General features: G+C 50.1%; 1 protein-coding gene across 1 annotated transcript in view; it reads left to right on the top strand.

The window, feature by feature from the left end:
* The first annotated feature begins 1697 nt into the window (after positions 1-1697).
* LOC119255073 (high mobility group protein B2-like) overlaps positions 1698-21656 on the top strand; it is a 58262-nt gene continuing 38303 nt past the window's right edge. The window contains 2 exon segments of the mRNA XM_054699448.1: positions 1698-1783; positions 2607-2742. Of these exon segments, the coding sequence (XP_054555423.1) occupies positions 1698-1783; positions 2607-2742 (222 nt within the window).

The raw sequence follows: 21656 nt of genomic DNA, 5'->3' as shown, positions 1-21656 counted from the left end.
AGAAAGGAAAGCTACACATATTCATCACAAATTATTATAACAATGAAGTAAATCGGACAGAAATCCATGTCCTTTCCCATGATCTATGTTCATATACACATGTGATATCTATTTTGGACCTAATCTTGTATTTTAATTCCAACAGCAAAAGAGCTACGTGAAGCCTAATTTTGTCCATATAAATATGTATCTAAATCACTGGAAAAGTTTTTACATACGCAAAACTAGGTTCAGAGTTTATTTTGTCCTATTTTCCTGTTTTCATTATAATAGCTGAATTATTGTTCTAACCTCTTATACTTACTTCATATCAGCACATTCTCCTAAAAATCCTGCCTCCCCAGGGCCTGCCCCTCTGTCACCCCACAGAGGGTAGAGAGGATGAGATTGTGGGGGGAGAGTGGGCAGGGCTGCCCCATGTCCAGACGTCCCCACTCACGCATGGGCCTGGGGTGAGGAACAAACCTGCACCTGGGGGACCCGGGTCCCTGTGACCAGCAGGGACAGCCACATGCACAGACCATCTGGTTCAGCCCTGGAGTAGCCTCCTCCCTGCACAGATGTGCATGAGTCTGAGGGGGACAGAGGGGCTGGGGAGGGACCTGGGGGTGGACAAGCCCATTCTGCAGGAGTGACGTGTGGGTGTGACCCAGGAGGAGACTCTGCAGGAAACGTGGTCTCTGAGTCCTCAGATGTGGGGATCAGGTGCAGGGATACGAAGAGATGGACCAAGAGTCAGCAGTGAGGCCACAGGGGCAGGAATCTGACAGAGGAGGTGTCAGGACATGCCACACGGGGACACTAAGCCCAGATCATTCAGTTCCAGGACAGTGTCCGGTCCTGGGGAGTAGGAAAACAGGGACCCACACACCCCATCTCCCTGCACACCCATCACTGTGGGGCCTCCACAGACCAGGGCTGTGCTGGAGGAGCAGGGACAGGATCTCTAGGGTGGGAGGGGGGGCTGGGCATTGTCACGTGTTCACAGGGACTGTGTCCTGGACAACCTCTGGGAGGTGTGCTGGCCTGAGATGCTGGGGCCTGGGCAGGAGGCGGGAGAGCAGGGCTGGGGCGTTGGGGAGGGGCTGCTAGTGGGGCTATGAGATAAACCAGAGCAGAATCCTACGATCAGCTAAAATGTCCCTCATTCCCAATCCCTGATCCTATGCTATAAAGGCGTGTTTCTGAAGCTGAAAGCAAAAGGTCCAACAGAAAGCGAGAGACACGAGGCTCCTCCACTCCACACCCTAAGAGTGACCTGAGAGTGACCTGTCCTTGTAGGTGTCATCTAGACTCAGACTAGAAGGCTTCACTCTCATATTATTCTGCTCAATATTATTACACAGTGGTGACCAATTATTACTCCAGTGGTGACCAATCTCACAGCCGTGATGGAATTCGTCCTCCTGGGGTTCCCCACCCAGAGGACCATGGGCTTCTTGCACCCGCTGCTCTTCTCCCTGGTCTACCTGTGCACCCTGCTGGGGAACAGGCTCATCATCCTCATCACCACCCTGGACCGGCACCTTCACACCCCCATGTACTTCTTCCTGAGGAATCTGTCATTCACGGACCTCTGCCTCATCTCAGAAATAGTCCCCAAGTCCATTGCCAACTCTCTGAGGCACAGCAGCTCCATCTCCTTCCCGGACTGTGTCCTCCAGGTCTTTATGCTGATTCTTTCAGCAGGTGCAAAGATGAGCCTCCTCACTGTGATGAGCCTTGACCGCTATGCTGCCATCTGCCACGCCCTGCACTATGATACCATCATGAGCAGGGACAGGTGTGTGCAGCTGACAGCTGTTTCCTGCCTGGGTGGGGGTCTCTATGCTGTGATGCACACAGCTGGAACGTTCTCCTTGTCCTTCTGTGGGTCCAACGTGGTCCATCAGTTTCTGTGACGTCCCACAGTTACTGGCTATTTCCTGCTCAGGAAATTTGATGAACAAACTTGTCCCCATTCTCATTAGTGTGGTCTGGAGTATCTGCTGTTTCATTTTCATAGTCATTTCCTATGTCCACATCTTCTCTGCTGTCAGGAAGATCCCATCCACAGAAGGTAAGGCCAAAGTCTACTCCACCTGCCTTCCCCACCTGCTGGTTGTGGTGCTGTTTCTCTGTACTGGATTCTTTGCTTATTTAAAGCCAACCTCAGAGAACATGACCATGTCTGACCTGGTCATTTCTATGTTCTACACGATGGTGCCCCCAACCTTTAATCCTGTCATACACATTGTGAGGAACCAAGCCATGAAGTCGGCTGTGGGGAGACTGATGAAGGGCCATTTCACCAGCAAGAAAAGCTCGACCTTCTTTTCCTCAGTCACAGTGACTGTCTACAAGTGCACACCCATGTCCTCCAGCCAGACACATGTAGTTATGTCACAGGGACACCAGTCCCTCTTTGTCCCCCACGTCTTCCCCTGCCTTCTTAGAGCCCTCAGGAAGTTGTTCCCCAAGACTATTACAGTGTTTCCTGCTCAAATGCCTGTTCTCTGCAACTCCCCCCCCTGTGTGTGTCCATGTATGACCTGCTTTGTTGCATGTATTTCTCAAACCCTCTCCTTTCACAGGACTCTGACCTCTCCCTGTCGGTGCCTGCCCAGGTGTGGATGCGCCACCATCTGGTCCTTGTCCAGTGGGGCGAGTGGGGCTGCTGTGGATGACGCCGCCGTGATGATTGCAGAGCCGTGGGAGAGTCCTGCTCTGCCCGTGCCCGCGTGTGACCTGCTGCTGGAATCTGTCCTGCATTTTTTAAGGAAATGTGGGGTGCTCTATGTAAATTTTCACTGTCCTTGTCCACTAGCAGTACAACAGTGGCCTTTCTCCACACCTTCTACTGCCTCTGGGCCCCTATGACAAAGCTGTTGTCCTGGAGTGTGAGGGTGTCTCCTTGTCTCAATCTACCTGTCACCTATGTGCAGTGGGGCAGCTTATTACCCCATAAAATCAGGGTTCTACAGGGGGAACTGCCCCTCCCATAGGCAGCCCGGTCCAGACAAGGTTGGGGGCTGGTGTCCTGGGTAGCCTGCCCGAGTCAAGCACTAACTATCCTTTGCCCAAATCCCAGGGGGTCATCATCAGACCTGGATCAGTGACCATGGCCTGGGCTCTGGCTTCCTCCATGGCTGAGCAGCCCGGCCCATTGCCCCACAGGAGCTGTGACCTGGGTACTCTGGCACAGCTGGTTGGGGTTTTAGGGAACAAGAGAGAAAGGCTCAGGGAGGTCTGGGACATGGGTCAGGTGGGTCCACTCTCAGCCTCGCACATACAGCAGTGCTGCCCATTCACCACAATGGACACAGGGCTGGGGTGGACGCTGTATCCTGGGCTGGTCGGATCGGGGCCCAGGCCGACCCAGGGCCCCCATGGGTGTGGGTACATGCCCAGTCGGGAAACCGATGTTGGTGTGTGGCCTCAGGATGGCGGGCCCAGAAGAGGGTGGTGAGGCTGTCAGAGGGTCCAAGGGCAGGGGCTGTGGCAGAGCCTAGGGAGCAGCACCCCAGAGCACCCTCAAGCTGGGATGCGCCCCCCCAACCATGCCCACCCCAGGGCTCTGGCTCTGCTTCCCTCATGGCAGAGCCATATTGCTGGGCAGTTGGCATGGCCTGGCAGATGCTGCAGAGACTGGCAGGACCGTAGGTGGGCCCTGGGACTGTACTGTGTCTCTTTCACCAATACCCCCTGTTGTCTGTGAGCGCTCACAGGGAGCTGGAAAGTCTGTGAGCATGGGGAGAGCCACACTCGGGAGAGGGATCCCCAATTTGCTGTGTCAGAGTCTGAGACACAGACCACCCCGTGGATACGTTGACAGCGCCGTCTCAGGACTGACCCACATTGGGAGATAAACACAAACCTCTGTCACAAACACAACAGTTCAAATGTAGTGACAGATTTATAGGTGCTGAAAATAAATGGCATTTTTAAATAAACAAATTCTGAGAGACATGAACAAATTCTCATGTTAGAAGATTCAGGTGCTTCCCCTTTTGGCTCTTGGGGAATTTCTCCCTGGTTTTCCTCCTTCGCTCCCTCTCCTGCCTCCACCACTGCCCTATCACCCTCCCCCACCTCCGACCTCCCCCATGAAGGGTGCACAGTGGGTGACAGTGACTTTCCAGCTCCCTGTGGATGTGGCTCATCTGTGGCTCTGACCACAGGGCCACACCAAGTCCCCACATTGGTCAGGGGAGGGGATGGGGCCTGAGGGGGAACCAGGTCCAGTCTTCCCTGGGTAATAACTAAGGAAATCACCTCTGATACACTCAGTGCCCTAACTGCTCAGTGATGGTTATTTTAGGTTGAGGCCAATTAAGCAGGTGAGCGAGGAGAGAGCACAGCCCTCCTCCCCAGGGATGAGCCTGGGTCGGGATCGAGGACGGAGAGCACCCGGAGGACCAGCAGGAAGGTCAAAGCTCCTCAGGCCCCTGCCCTGGAGTCAGACTCTTGACTGCCCTGAGTTTTCTGAGGCCTCAGAGCCGGCATCATGGCCGCACAGCTGGGATCTGACATGTCCTCTGTGCACGCCACTCGCTGGCTTAGCAGGAAGCAAAATTTAAAAGACAACTTTCCTCCACAGGCTGTGGGGGTTGTGCTGGCGTGTGTCTGGGAAAGTCACTTGGGTTAAGGGGATGGTGCTGTCATGGAAGCCAGAGTTGAAAGAGACCCAGAGGCCCTCCGGGGCGGCCCAGAGCCAAACCGGAGCTGAACCAGTCACCGACGTGCCGGGCAGGACCACAGGTGCAGGGGACAGGGCAGTAGATGAGGCCAGGTGAGGTCTGTGGTGCTGGGGTAATGGGTGTGGAGACGCCGCAGCTGGGGGGCTACCCCCTAGGCCATGTTCACCCTGTCAAGCGATATTACCTCAGCGATGAAAACATTGCAATTTTTAAAAATCCATAGGTTTTAGGGCTTCCCCGGTGGCGCAGCGGTTGAGCGCTGGGCTGCGCAGCTGCCCACAGCCTCTGCAGCGCTGGTTTGATCCCCGGCCCCGGCGAGGGTCCCACACAGAGTGCAGACCTCTCCTGCCACGTCTGCTGCTGCCCTCAGTAGTGTCCTCCGTCTGTCTGCCTGTTCTGTTCCCTGCTCTGGCACTGGGGAATTCTATCACCCTCCCATGCTTCTGACTGTATCCAGTGTTTGCATAAATACATAAATAAATAAATAAATACATCCATAGGTTTTAAAATTTCTAGATTTGAGAACAAAGTAGAAATTGTTCATTTCACAATAAATGTAGTAATATCTAAAGGGGTATTTTTATTGCCTTTTGCAAAAATTGTGCAGTTTTCTTTTTTCTTTTTAGATTTATTTATGCACACAAGAACTGGGGTACAGGCCAGAGGTGTAGGGGTGAGAGGATCCACCAGAGACAGAGCAGGGAACAGAACAGGCAGACTGACTGAAATACACTTTAAGGGGAGCAGCAGGGAGACAGGAGAGGTCTACTGAGCCATTGTTAGTAGAGGGCTTACCAGCAGAGGGACCTGGGGTAGTGGTTGCTTCCACTCAAGCATGATTCAGCAAAAGCTGATGCAATAATAACCGGATGTTATAAGATCCACGTAAAGCTCATGTGCAGGCCACGTAAAGCGCATGTGCAGACTTTCCTTTATCTATCCCCGCCCCTCGGTAATAAAGAGAGTTCCTGCTTCCAGCCAAGTGAGTGTATGCATCTTTCATCCCCAGGCCCTCCGCTGTGTTCCCAAACCCCGTCAGCCTGTGGGACGAACGGACAAGTGGCTCCCAGCGTGGGACATGAGTGCGAGGGATCCTCTGAGGGACCGATCAATCAGTAAGGTAAGGATTTGGTAAGTGATTGGCATCATGGGCAATACCATGTCCAAGGGCCAACTTGTTAGAGCCCTACAACTTCTCCCTAAAAATTATGTAACTCCTGTAAATTTAGACCCTTCATAATCTAGTCACAGTCCTCGCAAATACCAGCAAATGGTTCCTTCAGCAGGACACGGTTTCTGTACAAAATTGGGAAAAGGTCAAGGCAGATCTTCTTCTTCACAGGGATCTCTACGGAGCCCAAACAGTCCCCCGCCCCCCGTATCCTTTTGGTGTGGCAGTTAATTCACAATACCCTCAGTGAAGGGGGACAGGCTGCTTGCGAACTGGCGGCTGAGGCCCTACGCTCCGTGGCCCAATCCGAAAGTGAAACTCCACCCGCAGCATGCGCAGCCACGGAGGCCGCGGCCGTTTCCGTGTCCCATTCCCATTCCACAAAGCTGATGGAGGACTCTTCCTCCGACGAGGGGGATGTGGAGGACAATACAGACGATCCACCTCCCTATGATAGACCACCACCGTCAACCAAAAATTGGCGGTATCCCTCCCTTTCTTTCCTTTTCTTTTTCCTGTCACCTTCTTTTCCTTCCTCGCCTTCCTCATTTCCTCTCCTTCCATTCTTTCCTTCAAAATACCATGGACATTTACTCTACTGTACAAACTTAATACATTTAATATCTAAATAACTCAGCATTTAATATCTAAGTATCTTCCTTATGAGAAAGAAATTGCCTTTAAATTTCACATGACTTTGAAGAAATTATACACAGATGATGAGAACAAATTAAGCTAAAACTTAGTAGAAGGAAATAATATATGGCAATGAGAATGAAAGCAAATGAAATAGAGACTAAAAAGACCATAAAAATACAGCAAAACTAAGTTAAAAAAAAAAAACAAAATAGTGAAAACTTTAGCTAGATTAACCAAGAAAAATAGAGATGCTCAAATGAAATTGGTCATGAAAAAGTAGACATTATACCTGATACCACAGAAATATAAAGGATCATAATATTCTATTATGAGCAAATATACACTAACACATTTGGCTATCTAGAAGAAATAGATTAATTCCTAGAAATATGTACTCTTCCAAGTCTGATTCAAAGAAATAGAAAATCTGAACAGATAGATTTTTAGTAAGGAGATTGAATCAGCAATTTAAAAAACAAACACACATACAAAAATCCCCCAAAATGCTCAACTAAGAAAACTCTAGGATGATACGATTTCACCTGTATCCCTCCCTTCCCACTCTACTTCTGGGGGCTTGTGCTCTTTCAAAATTCATCTCCTCAAGCCCTTCTCAAACATCCCGTGAGGATCTTTCCTCCAGGTCAACCTCAGCCTCGTTGGATCCCTCTTTGGCTGACCTTCTGAAGATGATCCTCCACCTGCTACTACTCTTCCATCTCCAACTGCAAGCACCCCCCCTCCTTTGCAACACGATTCACTGGACGATAGTTAATAATCCTCCTTTCCTTCTGCTGGTTTCCAGAAAGGGGGGTATTCTCCCATCATTCTTGTCTACCAATTCCACCACTGGACTCCCTTCTACACCCTTGACCTCCGCTAGTAACTTTACCAGCCCCTCTACTATTTATTTGTCATCACTACATCTTACCGCAACCACACAGAATATCACCTTTCCCCCTTGCATTCCCCTTACTATAATGACGACCGCTGACATAAACTGGACAAAAGGTAGTCTCTCCTTCTTTGGTCCCCATCCCCCCTCCGTGCCTACGGTGCTCCATAGAGAACCCCACTCCACTGAAGGACAACATCCCATTCGCTCTGGCTGGTTTCTCTGCAATTCCCTTCCTATAATGCTACCTATGGTAACCATCCCAGCACTCTCTCTGACAATGCCACTCTCAGTTCCAAAGTTAATTTTACTGTTCAAGCAGGTGTTTGCGTCCTGTCTCCTTTTTATATAGTGTCTTTCAATCTATCGTTCAACAATCAATCCTCCTTCAATTGTAGCTGTCACCTTTCCTCTTGTTGGTCCAGAACCCTCAGCAATTCCTTTGTTGTCATGCATTTCCCTAAGGTTGTTATTATGCCTGTCAATGTGTCTGAGTCTACTTCTCAGGTAATCATCCAAAATCGACAAGCAGGTCCACCATTGGTTGTTGGCGCCTTGATCTCCGTCTTCTCGACGCTGGCAGCTGCGGCCGTGGTGGTCGGCGGCCTAGCTCTATCCAACTCCAAACTCAACGCAGATACCATCAACCTTCTCTCAGAAAGAGTCTCCAGCGCCTTTCTCACACAAAATTCCATCAACAACCATCTCGCAGTTGGACTACTCCAGTTGAATCAACAAGTTTCCTTAATACAGGAAGAAATTGACTTATTGACTTTAACTGCTCATGTTCCTTGTATTCCTACCTATGTCTTCACGTGTGTTACACCTGCCAACCTTTCCAACCATTCCTTTCAAGTTCATACCCTTAATGCCTACCTGCGCGGCCCGTGGAACCAAAACTTTCTCAATTTTACTGCACAATTGGCTAATCACAAAGGCCTGGGGACTGACAAAATCCTTGGGGTGAGCAATATCACTCCTAGGTACAATCCTCTTCTACCTGGGAATCATCTTCTACATCCTGTGGCACCAGTGCTAAAGACGCAGGGCCCTACGACTGGCTCTGCAACAGGTACGGTACTCTCCGTTACAATGCACTGCAGACCCTGGCGTGTGGGTCAATATTGCCCTTGACCACCTGCAGGCCAATGACGGGTAAGATGGCGGTGTAATCCGTTGCAACCTAAGACAGCTCCACTACCTTACCTAGGAATCTGATGGTGGGTGGCCATGATAGGTAAGCATGTGAACATGACCGCCACAACCTAAGACAGGCCCCGGTGCGTCCCCCCTCCTTTTTTCTTTAAACGTAAAAACGGGGGAGCTGTTAGTACAGGGCTCACCAGCAGAGGGACCTGGGGTAGTGGTTGCTTCCGCTGAAGCATGATTCGGCAAAAGCTGATGCAATAATAACCGGATGTTATAAGATCCACGTAAAGCACATGTGCAGGCCACGTAAAGCACATGTGCAGGCCACATAAAGCGCATGTGCAGACTTTCCTATATATATATATATATATATATATATATATATATATATATATCCCTGCCCCTCAGTAATAAAGAGAGTTCCTGCTTCCAGCCAAGTGAGTGTATGTATCTTTCATTCCCAGCCCCTTTGCCGTGTTCCCTAACCCCGTCGGCCTGCGGGACGGACCGACAAGCCATGGGGGTTAGCTTCCTGGCTGGGGCTCGAACTCATGCTGCAGTGGCTGTGGACAGCTTCACAGTGCTGTGCTTAACCCCTTGCACCACCAGGGAGGCCCAGAAATTGTGCAGTTTTCAATGCCAACTGTTGGGAGCAGTTTCAGTGAAGAAAATAGTTTTTTCTCTCTTTAAATGAAGTTGTAGCTCTGATTGTGATTTTAATAGTTTTGCCCCATTACTGAGTACATATTACAATCATCTGGTTCTATAGCTGCCCTAGTATATGATATGACTGAGTCAGATGGAAATTCAAGAGTGTTGAGGAGGGCCTCCCCGGTGGCGCAGCGGTTGAGCGCTGGGTTGCGAAGCTGCCCGCGGCCTCTGCGGCGCCGGTTCGATCCCCGGCTGCTCCCCGGCCACCGGAGGAGGATCCCACATGGTGCGCAGACCTCTCCTGCCACCCGCTGCTCCCCTCAGCAGTGTACTTCAGCCCTTCTGCCTGCTCTGCTCCCCGCTCTGGCTCTGGTGAATTCTCTCACCCTCCCGCGCTTCTGACTGTACCCAGTGCATGTATAAACAAGACAAACAAATATAATAAATAAATAAATAAAAACATGCCTCTATAAAAAAAAAAAAAAACTATTTAAAAAAAAAATAAAAAAAAAAATAAAAAAAAGAGTGTTGAGGCAATGTCTGATGACTTGAGACCTTTCATGTGGTGGTGAATATTGATTTTGTAATGAGACAAGCACAGTCAGTTCAGTGTCTCCTTAACCTCCTAGTAAAATCTCAGAGCTTTGAGCCCCTCTGCATGGGGTTTTGCAGACAGCAGGCAGGGACGTGTCACGTGGGGCGGGTAGAGCAGCTTCTGGCACAGGGTGCTGCTCGCCGGGGCTTGCTGATTTTGGATTCCTGGATGGCGGGCCATGGGCTGGCTTGGCACAGCCCGGGAGGAAAGGACAGACACAGGCAGGCCCGGTCCTCTGGTCGTTCGATTTATTGGAAAATATGGGAGGGTATTTCTAGGTCTTGTTACTACTGTAAGTTGAAATTTCAAATCTTTAGTGTGTTTCATATGAAAAGCTTGGACGATGTAACAGCACATTCAGAGTGAAAATGCAATTTTTAAAGATTTATCTATTTATACAAGAACCAGGGTACAGACCAGACGTGTGGGAGGGCGAGAGGATTCACCAGAGACAGAGCAGGGAAAAGAACAGGCAGGCTGATGAAACACATTGCTGAGGGGAGCAGCGGGCGTGACAGGAGAGGTTTGCTGCACCATGTGGGACCCTCGCCAGCTGGCCGGGATTGAACCAGTGCTGCAGAGGCTACTGTCAGCTTCATAGTGCGGTGCTCAACCACCTGTGCCACCAGGGGAGGCCCGAAAATGCAATTTTTTGACAGGACGAAGCTACTCAGAGAATGACTGGGGATGAGACATGGGAAGACCAGGAGTGTGGGTGGTGAGCAGTTGCTGTGATTGTTGTGAGGCGCTCAGTTACACAGCCTAGGGAGACCGGACAGGGCTGATTTCTTCCACATTTTCATGCAGATGATGTCTCCAGTGGTTCCGAATCTCATAGCTGTGACAGAATTCGTCCTCCTGGGGTTCCCCACCCATGGGACCATGGGCTTCTTGCACCCACTGTTCTTCTCCCTGGTCTACCTGTGCGCCCTGCTGGGGAACGGGCTCATCGTCGTCATCACGACCCTGGACTGGCACCTCCACACCCTCATGTACTTCTTCCTGAGGAGTCTGTCCTTCACGGAACTCTGCCTCATCTCAGTCACGGTCCTCAAGTCCATTGCCAGCTCTCTCAGGCACAGCAGCTCCATTTCGTTCCCAGGCTGTGTCCTCCAGGTCTTCATGATGGTTATGTCAGCAGTTACAGAACTTTACCTGCTCACGGTGATGAGCCTTGACTGCTATGCTGCCATCTGCCACCCCCTGCACTATGACGTCATCATGAGCAGGGACAGGTGTGTGCAGCTGACAGCTGTATCCTGGCTGGGTGGGGGGGTGTCTCTATACTGTGATGAACACAGCTGGAACCTTCTCCTTGTCCTACTGTGGGTCCAACGTGGTCCACCAGTTCTTTTGTGACGTTGTCCCCCAGTTAATGGCTATTTCCTGCTCAGAAAATCTGATGAATGAACTTGTCCACAGTGTTGGTTATCTGCCATTTCATATCCATCATCATTTCCTATGTCCACATATTCTCTGCTGTCAGGAAGATCCCATCCACAGAAGGTAAGGCCAAGGCCTACTCCACGTGCCTTCCCCACCTGCTGGTTGTGATACTGTATTTATTTACTGCATGCTTTGCTTATATGAAGCCGACCTCAGGGATTCCGTCCATGTCTGACCTGATCATTTCTATGTTCTACACGGTGGTGCCCCCCACCTTTAATCCCCTCATATACAGTCTGAGGAACCAAGCCATGAGTCGGCTGTGGGGAGACTGATGAAGGGGAGACTAAGGAGTAATGCCTCTGCCTACTGCTCTTTCAGTATTAGATTCCACTTGTAATTACTCAGTAATATTTCAGAATATTTACCTTAAATGTTATTTTCAGACTTTAGTTTTTAGACCATTTTAAAATTTATGAATTTGGCAGGAGGGTCAGAGAGTTTCCTTCTAGCCTCTAAACCTGCCAATGGGTGCCCTCATCCACAGCACATAACATCAAGGTGCTCCTCTCTCCCACACAGGCGCAGAGACCTGCGGCCTCATCCACACCCCTAGCCTGCATCAGGGCTTCTCACCTGGCTTTTTATCTTCTATGCTGGGGACAATCCTGCAGTGACACATTCATTATGGTGATATCACTCAGCACCTTTCACTCGCCCACCCCCTCTGGCACTGCTGTTTGTGTCCTGCCTCATCTGCTGGCCAACACTGACCCTCCATGTGTGTTCCGGTGGCTTTTTTTGAATGTTGTAGCATTGACATCACACAATACACACATTCGCATCTCTCCGTGTACTTAGCAGTAATTAGAGTTTTAATTTCTCCTATGTCTAGTCATGGCTGCATCAGGATGGAGGAGCTGCTAACACGCTTGTGAGAGCTGGTGCTTCCCATGCCCCTCCACCCCTGTGCTGAGTGTGAGCTCATCGCTCTGGCGGGTGGACACTCACCAGAGGGGAGAGGGGCAGGGCCGGGTACTCTAGGCAGCAGGACTGGCTCAGGCAGGTCCAGGCTCTGAGCTGGGCTGGGCACTGGTGGATCTTAGCCTGACCCGGGGTGTCAGAGGGGTGTCTGGCACGCGGAGCAGCCCGCGTTGGGGGCGGGGTGCGGCCTCTCTCCTGTGGCTCCACCAGCAGCTGCTCCTGGCCCTGGCGCCTCAGGGCCCTTGTGTGGAGAGCCGCACTTTCGGGACGGGAGTGGACCAATCAGGCGCCAGGGCGGACAGGCCCTGGCCCAATCAGATGCAGGGTTGAAACGAGGTCTCATGGGGCTTGTGGGCGGGGCAGCCCAAGAGGTGCTGCCCATGGCTGAGGGGGTCCACCCAGGAGGGCCGTGGCCTGAGGAGGGAGCTGCGCGTGCGCCCGTGCAAGGAGAGATGGGCCGGCCTCTGAGGAGAGGGGGGACTGCGCGCCCGGGGTCAGGGAAGGGGACACGGAGGCTGAGGGAGAAAGAAGAGCCCGCGGCCGCCGCAGGGGCAGGCAGAGAAGCCGAAGCCCGTCCAGACGCGGCCTCGGGTCCATCCTGCGTCCCCGCTGGCCGAGGCGGCCCGAGGCCCGGCCCGCGCCTCAGAGTGTGGGTGCTGTCCGGACTCCCCAGAGCTGTGGACACTCTGGCTCTGATGCCGCCTCTGGGGCCAGGGGGGACCTCGCACGAGCGCCCCCTGACCCGAGCTGCCCGGCCTTGCGGTGACCGGTGGTGACCACAATACTGGCCAGTGCTGCCCGTGTGCCTAGTGCAGCTCACGCTTCTGGGGGCACCGCCGGGACGAGACACCTGGCGCCTGGCACAGGCAGCCGCTGGCCGGCGGGGGCAGGTGGCCGCGGGCTTTGGGGCAGGTGCTGAAGCCTGAGCTGACTGAACGGGGCCCAGGCTGACCCCCGCTGGCGCACACTGGTGCAGAGTGTGGCCCCAGTGGTTTTTCCTGTGGCCCTCAGGGTGGGCAGGTCCTCAACCGGGTTGGAGGGACTTTGAGGGTCAGGAGCCAGGCTGCAGAGGGGCCTTGGGGCAGTGTCTGTGAGCCTAGCACAGCCCAGGGCTTGGTCTCCCTCCCCTCCCCACCCCAGGGTGTCCAGCTCAGCCTCCCCCTGTGGCGGGCACCATCTTGCTGAAGCAGCTGTAGGCTGGCCCTGGTGTTCACAGGGCATGGGGCAGGACAGTGCATGGGGCCCAGGACTGCCCCGTCTCCCTCCCCAAATAGCCGGTTGTCTGTGCACCCTGCCCCGGTGGGTATGAGCACACACAGTGGGAGAGGGTCCCCCCCACTGCTGTTTCAGAGCCCAAGACACAGACCAGGAAGTGGACATGCCAAAGACAGCACCCCTTCAGGACTCCCCGAATTGTAAGAGAAACACAAGATTTAGTTGAATACAAGGATTCAGGTTGTATCACATTTATAGGTACTGAGAATAAAATGGCATTTAAATAAAAATATTTAGTAACATGAGCAAATTCACATATTTCTTGGTTTTCCTCCTCTCCCTCCCCACCTCCTGCCTCCACATTTCTACATCTTCCTCACGCCCATCTCTCAGGTCTCCCCACAGAGAGCACACAGTGGGTGACAGTGACTTTCTAGCGCCCGTTGGAGTTGGCTCATCATGTGCTCAACACCCAGGTCCCCCGTGGCCAGTCTGTGGAGGGTGATGGAGCCTGGAGGAGGAGGAGCCGCAGTCCTGTCCACACAAATGTAAACAACTAATGAAATTGGCTCTGGCACGCTCATTGTACTAATTATCACTGAATGGGCTATAGGACGACGCCAATTAAGACAGTGAACTCAAAAAGGGCACTTGTCCCTCTGGAGGAAGGTCCCTGAGGGCTGGAATCTGGACAGTGTCCAACATGTGGACACCAGCTCCAGAGCTCAAATAGCCCAGCCCTGAGGCCCTGCTCTGTCCATGAGGTGGCAGCAGGACGGGGTGGAACATCCTGTGAGTGCTCAGAGGCAACTCCATGAGCCCCGGCCATGGAGTGAGAGGCCCGGATGCCCTCTGTCCACGCCATGGCCACAACCTCAGGAGAGACAGGATACGGCAGCAGGAACTTCCCCCCAGACTGCAGGTATCTGCTACCAGTTGTTTACAGAGGAGAATCAATTCAGAATTGAAAATTTTTCTATTTCAAACTTCATTTTTGACTTGAAGAGCAGTTAAAATACTCATTTTGTAGATTATAAAAACTAATAAATTCTAAAGATGCACAAGTTGCTGATTTCCACAATTCCCTATTCTGGCATGAATTGCAATGAGAGGAAATAATGGTTTTTCATGTAACTATTCTAAATATTTTGAATTTTAATAGCATCATCAGATTTTGATTTGTGATAAAAACTAAACCTGAGTTGAAATTAAAATTTTATTATAAAAAATCAGAATATTATTCCTTTGTGTCCCAAAAGGTGATGAGATCTGTAAGAGTCAAGTAGAAATTCATTAACTTTTTACAGCAACATTGGTGACAGTTTCATGGCTCTGATACTGAAGTGAGGGTGCCATGGACATAGACTATGGACAAGAACTTGGGATTTTTCCCCAAATCCATCACTCAGAGATTGTAAATGATATTGTCAGAGGAAGAAGTAACAGTTTTTTTTTTTTTTTTTAAAGCCAGGAAGGGGTTTGATCAAAACATATTTTGTCAATATATTTACTGTAATCAAAAGATTTCTACATCTAGACCACTTTAGCAACTGATTTAGTTTATTATTTTTATTAAACTATTTTTAATTGTTTGCAGTAAGCTTAATCACCACATTTTCCTTAAAAATACTGCCATCACCAGGGCCTGTCCCTCTGTCATCCCCACAGAGGGGGGAGAGGATGAAATTGGGGGGAGGAGAGTGGGCAGGGATGCCCCGTGACCAGACATCCCCACTCACACAGGGGCCTGGGGAGAGGAACAAACCTGCACCTGGGGGACCCGGGTCCCCGTGACCGGCAGGGACAGCCACACACACAGACCGTCTGGCTCAGCTCTGGAGCTGCCTCCTCCCTGCACAGATGTGCATGAGTCTGAGGGGGACAGAGGGGCCGGGAGGTACCCGGGGGTGGATGAGCCCATCCTGCAGGAGGGATGTGTGGGTGTGACCTAGGAGGAGACTCTGCAGGAAACATGGTCTCTGAGTCCTCAGATGTGGGGGAGTCAGGTTCAGGGAGATGAGGAGACGAGGAGACGGAGCAGGAGTCAGCAGTGAGGCCACAGGGGCAGGAATTTGACAGAGGCGGCGTCAGGACATGCCGCATGGGGATGCTTAGCCCAGATCATTCAGTTCCATGACAGTGTTGGGTCCTGGGAAGCAGGAAAACAGGGACCCGCACACCCCATTACCCTGCTAACCTGTCACCGTGGGGCCTCCCCAGACCAGGGCTGTGCTGGAGGAGCAGGGACAGACTCTCCAGGGTGAGGAGGGGGGCTGGACATGGTCACTGTGCCCTGGACAACCTCTGGGAGGCGTGCTGAGCTAAGATGCTGGGGCCTGGGCATGATGTAGGAGAGCAAGACTAGGGAAAAATAGGGAGGGCTGTCACTTGGGTTTGTTGACACATGAGATTCTTATTTGTTCAGGTTTATAAGGGAGTTGACATTTTTCCTCTTTACCAAATTTCAGAGACAAGTTGGACAAAATAAAATGACACATGAGATGGTTAAAAAAAAGGTTGAGTACAGCAGACACACTGTTGAAGATTTAGACTCCGCCAAACCTCAAAGGAGTAATTACCTGGTAAATAGACTGAATTATTATCCTATGCTTATGAACAATTTTATATTCAATATTGGAAGATTTGATTTTTTTCCTGTTTCCTTTTTTTACAGATGATATCGCCAGTGGTGACTAATCTCTCGACCATGACAGAATTCATCCTCCTGGGGTTCGCCACCCATGGGACCATGGAATTCTTGCACCCACTGCTCTTTTCCCTGGTCTACCTGTGCACCCTGCTGGGGAGTGGGCTCATCGTCCTCATCACCACTCTGGACCAGCACCTCCAAACCCCCATGTACTTCTTCCTGAGGAGTATGTCCTTCATGGACCTCTGCCTCATCTCAGCCATGGTCCCCAAGTCCATTGCCAACTCTCTGAGGCACAGCAGCTCCATCTCATTCCCGGGCTGTGTCCTCCAGGTCTTCATGATGGTTATGTCAGCAGGTACAGAACTTCACCTGCTCACGGTGATGAGCCTTGACCGCTATGCTGCCATCTGCCACCCCCTGCACTATGACGTCATCATGAGGAAGGACAGGTGTGTGCAGCTGACAGCTGTGTCCTGGCTGGGTGGGGGTATCTATGCTGTGATGTTCACAGCTGGAACCTTCTTGTCCTACTGCGGGTCTATCGTGGTCCACCAGTTCTTCTGTGATGTCCCCCAGTTATTGGCTATTTCCTGCTCAGAAAACCTTATGAGTGGATTTGTCCCCATTCTCATTAGTGTGGGGTTGAGCACATGCTTTTTCATTTTCATCATCATTTCCTATGTCCACATCTTCTCTGCTGTCAGGAAGATTCCTTCCATAGAAGGTAAGGCTAAAGTCTACTCCACCTGCCTTCCCCACCTGCTGGTTGTGGTGCTGTATCTCTCCACTGGATTCTTTGCTTACCTGAAGCCGACCTCAGAGACTCCATCCATGTCTGACCTGGTCATTTCTATGTTCTACACGATGGTGCCCCCCACCTTTAATCCTGTCATATACAGTCTGAGGAACCAAGCCATGAAGTCGGCTGTGGGGAGACTGATAAATGGCCAGTACTCCAAGATGTGAGATATCATAGTCTACAGTTATAACCCCTCATTTATTGTTTTTCCCCTCTAACTCTTGCATGTCATCACTTAGAATGTATAGACTTCTTGCATTAGGATTTCTCCTTTGACAGAAATTTGTTATCATATTTTTCCATTAGCTCTAGTTTCCCCCAAAACACAATTCTTTGCCCAACCTCAATCTGTGTGATATTCATAAACTATATCCAGTTCATTGTAAAAACAGTGTATTTGGTGTGGAAAGAATGTTCTAGAACTCACACATGACCAACATTCATGTAAAATGATGCAGTGGGAAATGTTGTCTGTCCTTGGGATTACTTGGTTCATGGGACCCCAGTCCTGGGCACTTGGTTCCCACAGCCCGTGTCTGTCTCCACTGAGGGCCCCGTCCTTATGGAGGGGAGGGGAGACAGTTGAGAGTGGCATCCCCAACCCTTACAATTCCTAAAGGAGTGTCTTCCTCTAAGAGACATTCATGTTTCTGTTCAAAAGACAAGGAAATCTCCTCCTGAATCTGCCAGGGATGTGCAGATGGAAGGATGGAAGCATCCTTGGGGAATCGGAGTCCATGCTGAACCCCACAACGGATGTGAATGTTCATTTATATGATGTCTGATTTGATCTAACAGGACTGCACTGTTGGATGGACTGTCATAAAAGTAAAAAAAGTGTATGAATTTTGCTGAGGAACTGCATTTCTACTTTTAAAATATGTGTTTTTTTATACATTTGTCTGTGTGTTTACTTTCAGGTTCCCTTAGTATTCCCAGTTGTATTTTGAGTCTCATACCAGGACTTCTTTCGACACTCGGGTAGATGACATTTCCTTCCCTTCCCTTCTACCTTGGAACCTGCTGTTTATTATGCCATGTAAAGAGTGCTATGTAAAGGTCAGCACGATACTATATGTCAGTTTTCATTCTCCAGCAGCTTCTGTGCAGTAGACCCCGGGGCCTCACGGCAGCTTGCCCACCCTGAGAACATGAGCTGGGGTGATGTTCCTCCCTCAGGCCTTTCCCGGGAGCAGGTCACAGTGACCCCTGCACTTCCTACTGATCATGACATGCTAAGTCCATGAAAACTTTTCTTAAAAAATGTTTGTACACCACAGCACTTGAGTCAATTGAAATTTCAGAATAAAAAATGTGTTAGAAAATCTCTCAAATTATTGTCATTTCTACGAATGTCTTTGAGCAAAGATTTCTATTCCCTGGGACACTTACATCAGGCCCTGGTCAGATTTCTTAAATATTTTCTATTTTCCTGTGGACCAAACTTCTAAATCTCTGTTGAGCCAGAAAGTTGATTTCATCAGTGGCATCGCGTGAGGTTATGCAAATTTACAACTTGCCACCATCCCAGAAATGCTTTATTCACGGGTTTTGGTTGCTTTAATATTGGGGTTAATTTCCCACTCTGTGGGCACAGTGCCCCCCGCAGTCCACACAACACCCGTTAGTGCCTCCTCTTCTTCCATGCGTGTCCCCTTGCTTCTCTCTGTTCCCTCAAGTACAGCACATTTTTTCACTAAGCCTGACATCTGCTTTTGCTGCATTTGGTGATGGAGCTTCTCTGTATTTCTGTTCCACAGATGAGTGAGACCATCCTCGTCTGTCTCTCACTCTCTCGCTCATTTCACTTCTTAAAATCACCTCAGTATCCAGCCATGCTGTCGAAAATGACATGATTTCATCCTTTCAGAGCTGGGTGGTACCCACTGAGTGTGGACCCACACTATGTATTCATTGCTGTGGCTGGCACTTTGTTGGGGCCAGGACCGGCCATGGTGGATGGTTCTGCTTTGACCACAGGTGCACGTGGTCTGCCATGACTCCCACCCCAGAGTGTTGTGAGGACACACTCCAAGGAGAAGGGCATGAGGGCACATGGACTAGTGGCCCCACACCCTAGAAAGCATTTGCGCCTCAAAGACGCCATCCCCGAAATAGGCCCCTGCGCTGGGTCTTGCATGTGTGTCTGTGATGTGGACACCAGGGCCAGAACATGAACACACACGTTAATGGGGACCGTGTACCAAGGGACACAGGGATGTGAGGGCAGCATCGTCTGAGACCCAGAGTGCCGGAGACACCAGAGAAATGCTGCGGGAGAGCCGGTCAGACCCTGGGTCAGCGTTACAGGCCTGAAAACTCGATCAAGGCCACAAAAGCATCTTCATGTTTGAGAACTGACCACGACCCATGTGGCCTGCGATGGCTGCACAATGGGGCCCAAACCAGGCTCCCAGAGCCCATGTTGGAAGATAAATTAGCCTTTCAGGGGTGGATGGTAACGGCGGCATTTCTTACTTCACTGGAGAAGTCATTTTAATGTCCGTGCCCAACTACAGAAAATAGTCACAGTAACTCTTTCATCACCGCAACATCACTGAGAGATTTACTTAAACGACCTGGAAATGGTGGAGGATGTTGCGTAGGAAGAATCGCAGCCCAGCCTCTCAGTCTCGGCCACATGCACCACCTCTGACGTGGAGGTGGTGACGGCGGCTCCCGGGTGTGGCAGGACTCAGAGACCATCACACGCACATGCCACACGCAGCCTCTCTGGTCAGCACTGTAGCATGATCTGCTCGCTGAGGTACTGACCGTTCCCAAGCATCTCACAGTCCAGGCCACACACAAAAGGCCTCTTCCCACGGGGCTGAGGACCCAGCAGGCATGACGGCCACCCAGGAGCCGCACACCACGCACAACCACCCATGACCATGGCCAACACCATGGCCCCTCCCCACGTGAAGACCGCAGAGAACCTCCCACGAGCAGCAGCTACTCAGATTCCAACCAGACAGGCAGGCGTGAGGCGGAGCAGCCATGCATATGTGACCAAACACACACAAAGGAACTCATGAGGGCATGAAACACCCCACTTCAGAGGGTCCAGTTTTCTTTGCTCTGTTGTTCATTCTGGTGAATTTCTCTTTGTCTTCCTTCCCACTTTCCATTAGTTCCATCCTACTTTATTCATTTCCCTTCCTCCAACCTCAACCTCTTCACGAGCACCTCTGCATATCCCCCCAAGAAGTGCGCACAGGGGTGATGGTCATTTGCCCACTCCCTGTGGATGTGGCTCATCTGTGGCTTTTGACAGGGCCACATCTGGATCCCCATGGCTGGTCAGTGGATGATGAAGGAGGCCTCAGATGAAGATTAATTACAAGCTTTTTACAGAGTGCAGACGACACACAAAATTGCCTCTGACAACTCGGTGAACCAATTATCACTGAATGTGGGACAGGATGATGTCAATTAAGACAGTGAACTCAAAAAGGGCATTTGTCCCTCTGGAATAAAGTCACTTGATAGACAGAATCTTGGACAGTGTCCAACACATGGACACCAGCTCCAGCTCAAAAAGCCCAGCCCTGAGGCCCTGCTCTGTCCATGAGGTGGCAGCAGGACGGGGTGGAACATCCGGTGAGTGCTCAGAGGCGACCCCCACGAGCCCCAACCATGGAGTGAGAGGCCGGGACACCCTCTGTCCACGCCATGGGGAGACCCTCTGTCAAGCCTCAGGAGAGAGACTCGATAAACCTGGAAGTTTCCACTCAGGTATCTGCCCCCCAGCCATTGTCAGAGGAAAATGTATTCTGATTATAAAGTTTAAAAATTTCAAAAACTTCAAGCTTCATTTTAGTTTTGAGAAAGTACCATAATTAAAATACTGATTAATAAAGAAAACAATTAAAATAAAAGGTGGATAAAAAGTTGAATTTCACAGTGCTGTATTAATCTGTGATATGTTTCAATGAGGGAAAATATTTTTTCTTTACATTGTCCCAAAGATTATGGCATTTTAATACATTTAAGATATCAAGAAATATTGATTTATGGCATAAGACAATTATTGGTTCATAACTGTAATTTTAGCATTCACCACATGAAGTGGGAGTGTATTAAGTAAGGAATAAATCACAAATGAATGAACTTAAATTGAAATAAAGATATAATGAGAACAAAATTAAAAAAATAATACTTCTTATTCCATTTCAGATTGTTGTTTGTTTTTGTCCCTAAATATTATGCCACATGAAAGACAAGTGGGAATTAAATAACTTTTACAGAAACGTTGTGAACTGTTAGTGGCTTGGACACTGAAGTGAAGATGAGTGTGGAAATCCGAGTATTGTCAACGTGAACTTGAATTTTTAACTCCATCGGTGATGAATTTTTATTCATATTTTCAAATGGAGAAGTCACAGATTTTAAAAGAACCAGGAAGAGAATATTTATCAACATATCATAATTATATTTATTTTAAATCAGTGAAATGTTGTCTACATGTAGGAACACCACTTATCCTGATTTATTAACTTGTTTTTATTAGAACTATTTGAAATTATTTCCACTAATCTATTACAATTATTTTCTATTATTACATTCTTCTAAAAATACTTCCTCACCAGGGCCTGCCCCTCCTTCACCCCATAGAGGGGGGAGAGGATGAGATTGGGGAGGAGAGAGGGCAGGGCTTCCCCGTGTCCAGATGTGCCCACTTACGCATGGGCCTGGGTGAGGAACAAACCTGCACACGGGGGACCTGGGTCCCTGTGACTAGCACACCCCACCCCATCTCCCTGTGCTCACCTGTCACCATGGGAGACTCCCCAGACCAGGGTTTTACTGGAGAAACAGGGACAATCTCTCTAGATGG

This window comes from Talpa occidentalis, unplaced genomic scaffold, assembly GCF_014898055.3.
Source record: "Talpa occidentalis isolate TD23 unplaced genomic scaffold, MPIMG_talOcc4v2.1 talOcc4.3, whole genome shotgun sequence".
Lineage (NCBI taxonomy): Eukaryota > Metazoa > Chordata > Mammalia > Eulipotyphla > Talpidae > Talpa > Talpa occidentalis.
This window is presented reverse-complemented; position numbering and strand designations above follow the sequence as displayed.